The 11357-nt window shown below is 37.2% G+C and overlaps 1 protein-coding gene across 1 annotated transcript in view; it reads left to right on the top strand.

Annotated features, from left to right (window-relative positions):
- Nucleotides 1-329: 329 nt before the first annotated feature.
- Nucleotides 330-11357, top strand: part of LOC105567825 (neurotrimin) — a 187638-nt gene continuing 176610 nt past the window's right edge. Inside the window, exon 1 of the mRNA XM_012023027.1 lies at nt 330-503. Coding sequence (XP_011878417.1) covers nt 431-503 — 73 coding nt within the window. The 5' untranslated portion in view covers nt 330-430. The remainder of the gene's footprint in view (nt 504-11357) is intronic.

Raw genomic sequence — 11357 nt, 5'->3', positions numbered from 1 at the left:
CGCGTGACGCAAATCCTCTTGTAAAAAAAGGGATCGAGGTGAATGAATGAATCGCATATTTCATGTGTATTTTGTGTAAGACCGCGTACGATCTCTAAACTTGAAAATCGCTCGAGGATGACACACGAGAGACGGTGAACGAGATAATGTAACACATTCGCGTAACACGTTCGAAGGCACCTTCAATCCTCCTACGCAATGAGATAGAATGAGGATGTCCGGGAAATCACAATTGTCCCTGTGACTAGTAAAGATACGAAAGAGACAGGCACGTGGAAGCCAGGACGCATGCGTGTCGTGTTGCTCCTGCTGGACTCCATAGGACAAGTCAGTCTGCATCTAGACTCCGGCTCGCGTAGGTTTTGTACCAGTGCGTGTACGTGACGAAAATTAAACGAGAATTAAAGAACAATTCACGAGACTAATAAATATGACAATAATCACTGCTGTTTTCGTCCCGTGGACTGTATGGATCTTCGTTACATTGGTGCATTCATCCGAAGGTAAGTGCTCACCCGTACTTTTTGTCGAAGGGTATACAGACAATTTCTCAGTTACGCGCCTAAGGCATTGATTATCGTTGATCGTGAAAATGTTTCGTGCCTAAAGCTTCTCGTATCAAAGACCCGTCAAGATCATCTAATTCCAAACGAGAATATCTCGTGTATCAAATTATGTGACATCCCGGTAAATCCTGCTTAACGTCAACGAAAATTGTAGTGTTAAACTTTGCGATGTGTGAAAGAGAAACGCGAGTCTATCTGGTGAAATGCATAAGGAAAGCACGACATCCGAATGCAAGCTCTTCGTATGTACTATCCATTATGGTTATACCATAAATCTGACTTAACTCGACATGCCATTTTGCGAAACTTTCTTCATAAAGTCATGCCACCATTTCAGTATTTTTTAATACTTTTTATTGTGTTGTTCTAGTTTCGTAATATTGTAGGAGATATTGGAGTGTATGCAGTTTTTCTCGCAGGTATCATTGTTCTTCCTTGGTCAACATAATTAAACTTTACATTGCCTGGGTGCATATTATAAAATTAGTCGAAGAACGGAACATCTTTGCATTTAAGATGCGTTAAAGGTAGTTTATAATTACGTATTTAGCATAACTAAAAGGAATTACAGGTTTATGTAATTAGTAAATATCATTTGGAAATGTATGAATCCACGGTGAAATACCTTAAAATTAATTTACTCGTGTGTAATTTTGTGCAAAAAAACCACCGTTCATATAAAATTACACAAAAGAAAATTAAACGTTGATTCCTTATTAAAAGTCATACGCGTGCGGAATTAGCAAAAAGTCGGGCGCTTTTAGTAAATTTCCTAGCATTCAAAAACAAGGACTTAAATAACGATAAAACCGCGTACATGGTTAAATGAAAATTTGTGGAGTGCACATGGTGGCGTGACACAGAAGTATTATCCGCAGGGAAACGGAAAAAGCCTCGAATTTATGGAAGTGCTAATTGGTATTGTTAGCGGAACCGAGCGCCAATAATGGAAGTCGCTATAAAATGAGATGGAAAGATGGTAGGAATAAAGCAAAATCGATGATTTATCGAATGAAAGATTGGACGGGGGCATGACTATTGGCCATTTTACATTTTTAAAGATGGTAACAAGAACAACGCGAATGAAAAGAACAAGCAAATCGTGAATAGCCTGGATCAATATTGTGTATATACTGTACACAGGTACCAGACGGTACGAAGCAGTGAATTTAAGATGCACGAACCATATGTTGGTTTACATTAATTCTGTCGTTCACCGAAATGAATAAAAGTCTAGAATTGTTTATTCTGAAAAATGACAAGAGATGATAAATTTCTAATAATATGTCGGATACTTATAAAATGTCACACGTTCTCTCGATAATTAATTACTATGTTATTACCAATACTATTTTTAAAATTTCTCTTATTTTTCTGCAGAATTACAGAACCTGGAGAATTATTGATTGATCATTAGAGTGAATAATAATTATCCCATAATATCATTATTACAATATATTGTAAGGTTTTGTAATAGTAATTATTTAATTATAAATCGTTAAATTGTATGTTAATGTTTCTTCCAACAATAATCTAAATACGCGGATGCACTACCAATGTGTGAATAAAATATTAGGCCCAATATTCTTATTAAGACGATAAGAATGTCAAAAACAGGGGGGGATACGAAATGTGAGCGGAGGGCGAATATTTCGCGACAATTGGAATTCAATGCATTTCAACGATACTAATGGTATAGAGTTATTGGACATACGTAACATACTTTAAATGAGTAATTATAGGACGAAATACAAACAATGTGTTTGTGATTTGATGAAGAAATATAAGCTGTACGGAAAATGAGATTGAACGAATATTTTTCTCAATCGGAACTCTTGCCGCTGACATGTCAGTAGTAAATCCAGAATTTCAATCAGACGTACAGCAAACGTCCAAACGTGATTTCCTTTCATTATTGGGCAACTACTAGGAGACTGTTAAATTAAGGTTTGAAGAAAGAAATAGTGAGAGGAATAGAGAGATTAATGTCTAATTCTTAATATTGCTTCGACTTCTCTTGGGAAAATTCTCTGGGAAAATCAATGACACGCGGTCGACGAATTGCCAAGATATATAGTGGCGCTGGAAGGCTATCAAAGCATACAGCATAGAAACGACGCCAATTCAATGTATAAAAAGGTACATAATAAATCAGATATGATAATATGCTATACGTATATATAAAGAAATTAATATAAATTGTGTCTTATTTGTAAACTACGTATAATTGTTTCAGAGGTTTCCGCGTTTTATTGCTCACTGATATTCCTTCCAGTTTTATTTGCCATCTCTGTGAGATATCTTTTATGCATAATATTTATGTATCTTGATTGCATGCAAATGCTGATACATTCAAATTTATAGAAACGTGCACGCCTATTTATTAATCACCGAGTTCTTTAGAATAATATCAATTTGAATACAGGATACATTACTACCGTGCATTATTATTTAAGCGACGAGCGTATATTGTATACTAAATATAGTTTGCTTTAAAGCAATATTTGCGTGATATATGATTTTGCAATGCCGTAATAAATGGAAGCAAAATTGGACGTGAAATAAATCGCGAATTTAATGTTTTGCAGTCTACACCGTAGAGTGATTACGTGATATGCAATTATTTTCCGATAACCGTGTCCGGGCGGAAGGAAATATAAATGGCAGCGTGATATTTTATGTCATAATTTCCATTAGGATATCTATTAAAATGCTGCACGCTTGCATTCAGGTAGATAAAAGAATAGCTGACTACAAAATACTTATAAAATTGGATTGCATCCAAACGTCATCGATTAAAATGCTTCTGGTACGTCGAACACTACATAGCGATCATTGATCGTAGCTGCTAACGCGTGTAACCCTAATCGTCTTATCTCAAGATGCTGTATCATTGTCGATCGTGTTGGTTTCCATGTGCGTATAATGGATGGGCACTTAGGATTCGAATGTTCGTGTATCAATAATTTCAAAATATATACATATAATGATTGAAGCTTATGTGTTTTCATCATCGAGCGTATTGTATTTGCAATCAATCTTCTACTTTCTGCTTCATGAAGCGACATGAACGTGTAATTACCCGCTGTTACTAAATGTATTTTACCTGAGGTAAAAATAGAAACGAATGAAAAAAGTAAGGAACCGCCGCGCCGTGTCGATAAGAAGCAGTATAAAATACCGCATTTAAACCAAATTGTAAGAAAATTTACAGAAAAGTTAAATTTAAAATATTTTAAATGCTTCCCACAAATTTAATTCTCTCTTAATATGTGGTTAATAAGAATTAATCTATTTGTTTACAAAAGTTTGATATTAATACGCAAATATCGTAAATACATAAGAAAATTTTCGTAGACAAATTTGAAACAGAAGTCCGCTAGTCAAGAAAACAAAACATTACTACCAAAAACAATTGTAGATGAATTAATAAAACAATTAGAGCTAAAATCAATAGCAAAGTGATAATAATGTATAAATATAACGCTTAAGCGTCCATATATGTATATAGACGTACTGCATTATGAGGGGAACAGTAGTTAAGGTCTTCTCATAGTTATCGCTTTATCACAACAAAACCAGGCAGAGATTAATGAAATATTCGCGTTGTATTGTTAAGAAAGATTTACTTGCATGTAATCGGAAAACTCACGGACTGCATTCGTGCGAGGTAATTTCTTATTTAGTGACCCCAATCTGCCTAAGGAATGCGGAAAATGTAAGGTAGCTGTGCATATCCAGTCAGCAACAGCTTCAAACTTCATGTCACGGGCAGGCCTGCTAATTATTCGCCAGCACGCGAATGAGAGAAATTCCTTTCTCTTTCTCGGCGGGCAGCGTGTGCACACGATGCAAGCACGCAATGTTATACAACGCGGGGCAATTTCCATTATGCAACGCGCCTCTGTTATGCAAATAGAGACGCGTGTCTGAGCGGACGATCTCTTATGTGATGTTCGGTGCTCGGGCGCTTCTGAACATCGTTGAAAATTTAACTTAGCGAGTTGACGCGAACGTATCAGGACGCGCAGTTGCGCCGACGTGCGGCGTCTTTTTTTTCTCGTCAGTCCGTCTCGTTGCATGTCCGATGAAATCTCGATGGACGACGTCTCATGCCCGAACAAAGCTGAGCTTACAGACGCGTGATCCAACATTAAATATTTGGTCAGTTTATTAATATCGCATTAAGTCAATTTGTAAGCTTATATGTATACGTACTCAGGAACTTTATAGTAAGATATAGGTGACTTTTTAACTGATCGCATCACAGAGATCTATAGATATGCATTGATCTTGTACGTATACACATTAATAAAAATGATCTTCAATTGGATTTATAAACTTTAATTAATAACGGAAGGGGGGGAGAGAGAGAGATTTTGCTCACTAAATGCATATTATCATAGTTTATAATGTACATATATAAACACTAATAGCGTGTCTAATAAATTTTCATAAACCATCAGAATGACGGCAAATTATTATGAAAATCGTATGTTGAGCCACAAGCTTGAATATGTTTATAAAGATATAACATACACACACACACACACACATTATATGATTAAAAAAATACAATATATATCGTTTATCGTTTATATTTGAATGTATGATGTATCAATATATCATATATTCAAATGTGTTACTAGGTTTGTTATAAATAATGTAGATATAACTAGACATTATTAGTTTATAATAAGTCTAGTACGGAATTTGTGTATACCAAAAATATAGATGTAAATTATAAAATCTAATTACAGCGATTAAATATTTATATAAATATCCTTATCGCCGTATTAAACTTTTACAACGCGCTCCTACATTCGGTGCACTCATTTATTTCGGAATGATTCGCGATGGTGCGATTTCGGAACTTTTGAGTTGCGCATGCAGTAGCAGATTTGTTACGTCATAAAAATTTCAAGGCGATCGATTGAATGAGGGGTCACGACGCATAGATACGTCCAAACAGTAATCGAAAGTTTCGGATCCTCTTACGGAAATAAAATCTTGTTGCAAAAGATCGTACTTGCTTTGAGGGAGTTACGTTTGATACGTGTGCCAATGCATACATACAAATGTGCGATAACTATTCATACAGTGTGATATTTTCTTTTAACAGCTTCAATTATAATCACATTAAGTACGTGACAAATTATTTCTTCATTGCGATTGCATACTTGTAGATATATTCATATTGGCTGTTGGTTACTTGCCAAGTATCATATGTTTATGTAATATTTTCAGTAGAATTTATCAAACATTACGGGGAGAATTATGAGAAATATCTTCTCATGAGCTTGTTTCGCGCGGTGAAATCAACAGGCGCAATCAGAAAATTAACTTGGAAAACTTTTCCAATGGTTAAGGTAGTGGTGCGCATTCGGGGAAATTATTATCAATGTACACACCTCGCCGGAAACTCTATGGAATCGAACGGTCGTTAAAGTTAAATTGGCTCGCTAATTAATTTCCACGCGGTTGCCCGTCCAATCGCCAATCGGCTCCTGCTCCTCGTACAGTATAGAATACTCCATTTCTGCCTTGGACATTGTTTTCAAAATTATGTAGTAATCGACATTACATAATATCTATTATTAATAAAACCATGTGTTTTATTGATTTTTAGTCTCATTTTGTGTTACATTGCTTAATGTTCTTGTACTTTGCAATTGAATCTGGAGGAAAATGTCAGACCAGCAAGATCAATACAATGCACGAAAAGACCTCTTGTGCACAGAATATTTTATACACAACTTTGTAACAGTTTCGTTTCTCGAAAAGTTAACAAATTTGAATGACATAAACGTATCCATAGAAAAATATTTTATTCTGATAATTGAAGTCAACTTAATTGTACGCAAAAAAATAATTATTTTAGTAAAAAAGATTTTTAAAAATCGTCTTTCCATTAACATTGGAATGCCTTTTATTCAGAAAAAAATAAGTATGTAAAGTATCAAACGCGAACATATCGGTTTCCAATTGTGGAATACTTTTAAGCGGAGATCGGAAGGTGGAAAAGGCGGCTGTTTTCCCGATAGGTCTGAATTTTTATGAAAATTCTGAGGTCAGTTCTCAGGACGAGTTGTGCGAACTTTGCCAGGTTGAAGCGACAAGGATGATTGCGCACGGGGAGGAGGACAATTCGAGGAACCTATCTGGCTACCATCAGCCACCGCAAAGTGTAAAACGTCAGCTGCAAGCGCTGTTTTGCGCGCGTCCAGATTGCCGACACGGCCGCAACCGCCGACACCGATTCTGTCTCTGCAGTTCTAGTGCGTTTTCATGCACCGATACTTGTACCGCTTTTAAAGGCCTACAAAGAGCAAAGATACTTCTTTCGCGCACATCACATGAAAAACTTGAGATGAGAGGAGATCATTCGAGTCACAATACGTTCAATCGTACGCTCCATAATTTGCAAAAGTACTTAAGTTTAAATTAATAAAAACAAGGAATATTCTACAACAGTTGGCTTTCGATTGAAGTTTGATGTTCGAATTTTTAAAAGTTCCAGTTTATGTGGAATCATTATATTAGTTTCTTGTAAATTATATCACTTTATTACGTTAAGAATAATTTTATTTTGACGTTGAAAAAATTGACTCTTTGTCTCTAATATGTATATAGGAATTTTCATCAGTTAAATAATTTTTTAGTTACCCGACAATTCAACCCTATGTAATAATGTTCGACAAACTTTTTATTTATTAATAGAATATATATGACTTCCTTTCTATAAATTACACATTAACGCGCATCAACGCATACATACAAATGCACGACTAAGCTCGAAGAAGGCTGGTAACCCCGGAAACGGAAACTCTTTGGTGGGTTGCTCTCGGAGCCATTGTTCTTAGCACGAAAGGGAACGCATAAACATTGTACGTGGTGAATCAAGCTTTCCTCGTAATACGAATTTCGGGTATATTCAGTAGAAACAAAATGTAAGATTTTAACATTAACGAACGCGAGAACCGTTATCTAATCTGTCTGCAATATATTACGATGCACATAGGATTTTCCTGTTTTACTTCTTACAATTGGTATCGCAACAGCCGTACAATGAATTCGGGATTAAAGCAAATCCTCGATGAAAAGCTGTTTTACTCAATTATTTGAGAAGACTTGAATTTCAGGTATCAAATAATTTTTTCTTTCCAAAAATTATGCGAGATAAAAAGGGCTAATTAATAATCTTTGGTTCATCGTTCGTGCTGTACATCTACAATTGTTTCCTATGCATTAGAATATTATATATAGTAAGTTTTAATCTTGGCTCCTCAGTTTTACATTTCTCAGATTCTCTCGGCTTTATTTGAAAATATACTGAAAAACGACACGCATTTTTTATTGCATTTACCGTATAATCAGACTCCGCTTAGAAATGTCTTACGTTATACTTGTATAAAGTATTGATGTGGAAGGTGTCCACTCTTCCAGGTTTTCAGCTTCTCGAGGATCAAGTCCGAAGTTTCCGGAGCTTGTCGGATCTTCGCAGGAACGGTTATTAACTTGTCATAAAAGTTCTATCTTTTTAAAATCAAGTGTTACATAACTCGGACTCTAAATATGTCATCCACATCATCTTTTTAATCTTTAATATTATAGAATCGGAGAATCAACGTGACTTATCGGATATCTGTAGACTTGTGATTACTTGTATCGACGTTGAGTTACGTTTGCATAGTGGTGTAATAAGAAAAGATCTATTTCTCGGAGGAACATGCTACGTCTTGAGAAGGAAATGTCGTGCTTCTCGATAAGTAACAGCGAGATCGTGGTGCGAAATTTAAGCTATTATTCGAGCTCTCTCGGAAGAAAATCTATCTTCTTAAAAGTAGATATTTTACTTTTTTATCAACAGAATGCGATACAACCGAGTATACAATTACCATTTCATTGAATATTCGTCTAAGTCATATGCTACAATGGATAAACTTTTAACCACTAATATCTTTTTCTGGTAATTTTTGCTTGTATATATTTGATTTGACATGTGATTTCGTGACGAATTTGATAAGATATATTGTTATTATTTAGATGCAATTAAAAAGTTGTATTATGCATGTGTGTACAAATCTATATATCTTTCGAGTAAGAAATGCTTTCATATTCATTAGACATTATTTATATTCAACTTTTATAAGAAGACGGAAAAGATTAGATTGTATGCGCATTATAAGCTACTTTTACGAAGAAAACACAAACTAGTTATTAAACATAAAGTTCTATGTCTTAATAGAACTTCTGCGAAGAGATTGCAGTATTAAATAAGTTATCGAATTTTGCATCTTGAATGATAATGCGTCGTATATCAGATTACGCTTTTTGTTGCTGAAAGCGGTATTATCATGTAATAAACTTTCCGGCTTCTTTTCCTGACGGCGGGATATCCGTTCTCGCCGTCATCGCCGTTCAAATGCCACGTAACAACATCGTGTAATGTGTGCGACTGCTATTTCATAATGACACGGGCTCAAAGTTTCCCTCGTGACACGTGACACAGCTATGCATGGTGCGCGAATTCATTATGTGCTTCATAGTGGGGCGAGAGGAAATTATGCCTTGTGTCTCCTTACGCTCCAATACCTCAACGAGTGCCAACGCATACTTATGTGACGTATAGAAGACGAATAGCTGTTACCGTTACGGCGTATGATGAATTAACAGCCGTTACGATTTCGCTCGCAGCCGTATCATCCGTAATATCTCGTGTTTATTTCGAGCATATATCGGCATGCTTTTTGGAGAACGCCCGACCTCGCCCGTCGCTCGCTTTCAGGGATTCGTCAGCACAGTTGTCCGCTGACCGGTCTATCTCCCCTTTCCTCTTCTCTCTCTCTCTCTCTCTCTCTCTCTCTCCATTTGATTGTTCTCTTCTTCCGGTCTCGATCTCCCATTGACACCGCTGCCGTTACTCTTTCGCCTATCGCCGTACGAGACGTTAATCACCCAGCAAGGAGATCGATCAGCGATTAATGAGAAACGTCGACGGTGTGGAGGTGGAAATTTACACGGTCCGCTCCGCCGTTGCGAGTAGGGTATCGTGATCGATTCGGTATCCTTGGCACCTTACGGAGCACGAAGCGCCTGAAGAAGGCGAAGCGTAAGGGAGAGCGGGGAGTTGCAGGGCGCTGGGAATTAGGAGTACTAGAAAAAAGCTCCATTGCTGTAATCCACGTTAACCTTTCGAGGTATCGGGCAAACTTCTCAATAAAGCATGCGAGACTGCCACGGCGGGAATGCCAAGAAGTATCGTATCCAGCAACAGCGGGCACATCGTCCCGAAGTTTCACGGTCTGTCGGTATCCGCGGGCAGAAACTGTTTGACATCTCGGTGAACTTTTCCCCACTCCCTCTTCGCACCGCGGCAGATATACCCCCAAGTTTACTGGCAATCCTAATGTCACGATAATATTTAATGGAGTCCTGTCGCACAAACGGAGCGTTTAACGGGGTTCGAACCTGACCGCGCAGCGCATAACGCGTGAAAAGCATTGTTGCGCGAATTAAAGGCCGTCCCGACGCTGAATAAGCTTGATTTGCGAGGAGCAACGGGATACCGAATCAACTAAAATGAGCGAACTGTTTAGTAATGGCAAACAAAGGTGTATTGGGCCATGTTTATCGGTTCATTATTCGATATTAGGAAACATTAGCGGAAAGACAAATCGTTGCCGTTAATTAACGCGGTTACGTTATTAAGTATGTTTACGACATATGCTCTGTGCACAAGAAACTTTACCATGGAAACTTGTATTATTGCGTACACAGTCGACTAATTATTAGCGTGTAATTGCTTGTTGTGCTGTTTTACGTAATATCACGCTGTTTCAAAGCCCCATACTTTACCAATAATTGCGTACTTAAGCTATATCGCGATTAGAACTGAGGTATTAATAATAATTAAGTTTACTCGCGTTTACATATTTGATACGCTTTCTCAAATTAATTAATAGCGTTTTCAACAAAATCAATCATACGACGTAATAATCGCTAATACCATCGTTGCGTTGAAGATTGATTTTTTTTCCCTGAAATCTTGTAATTTTAAATCAAAAGAGTGAATAGGTAGAATGGGAGGATTCAGATTTCACGCGATTTTAGATTAAAGACCGCACGACGATTATAGGTAGAAACTTTCTCGAGATATCTTTCTCTTCTTTTTGAGCCGAAAGATCCTCCGAACGACTTTCTTGCTAACGACCGATTTGAAACGATTGCTTCATCGTCCACTTCTACGACTATGAATGGGCTACCTAGAAGAAGACAAAAGTCGCCATTTTCTCAAATCTGCTCTGAATGACGTTCGGGAACGCTGAGTGAAGACGAAGTCAGCCGTATTTTCTGTACGACGCTGGATAATCTATTTTTTAAATACGTTAAGTTACGTATTGTGAAATATTTACATAAATTCCAGTGATTTTACGTATTCTTCCGTCACAAGATTATCGTCTTAAACTTAACAATAGTAAGAACAAATTTTATGTTATTTTTATTAAAAGGTGTTTCAGCCGTCACAGATAGTTATTTGAACCGAACTTAATCCCATGTAAGGTTTGCCGACCTTTGTCCGACGTGAACGTCGGGCCGACAGTGGCGATATCACAGCAAACCGACTGCCATTATTCGATCGCGGCGCGACGTCGGCCCAAGTGAGGTTAGCCGACTCTTGTCCGATGTCGACTCACGGGCCAACGTTGGCGATATCACGGCAACCGACTGTCATTATTCGATCGCGGCGCGACGTCGGACCAAGTGAGGTTAGCCGACTCTTGTCCGATC

Source organism: Vollenhovia emeryi, unplaced genomic scaffold (assembly GCF_000949405.1).
Source record: "Vollenhovia emeryi isolate VEMERY1.0 unplaced genomic scaffold, V.emery_V1.0 DF939134.1, whole genome shotgun sequence".
Classification (NCBI taxonomy): Eukaryota; Metazoa; Arthropoda; class Insecta; order Hymenoptera; family Formicidae; genus Vollenhovia; species Vollenhovia emeryi.
This window is presented reverse-complemented; position numbering and strand designations above follow the sequence as displayed.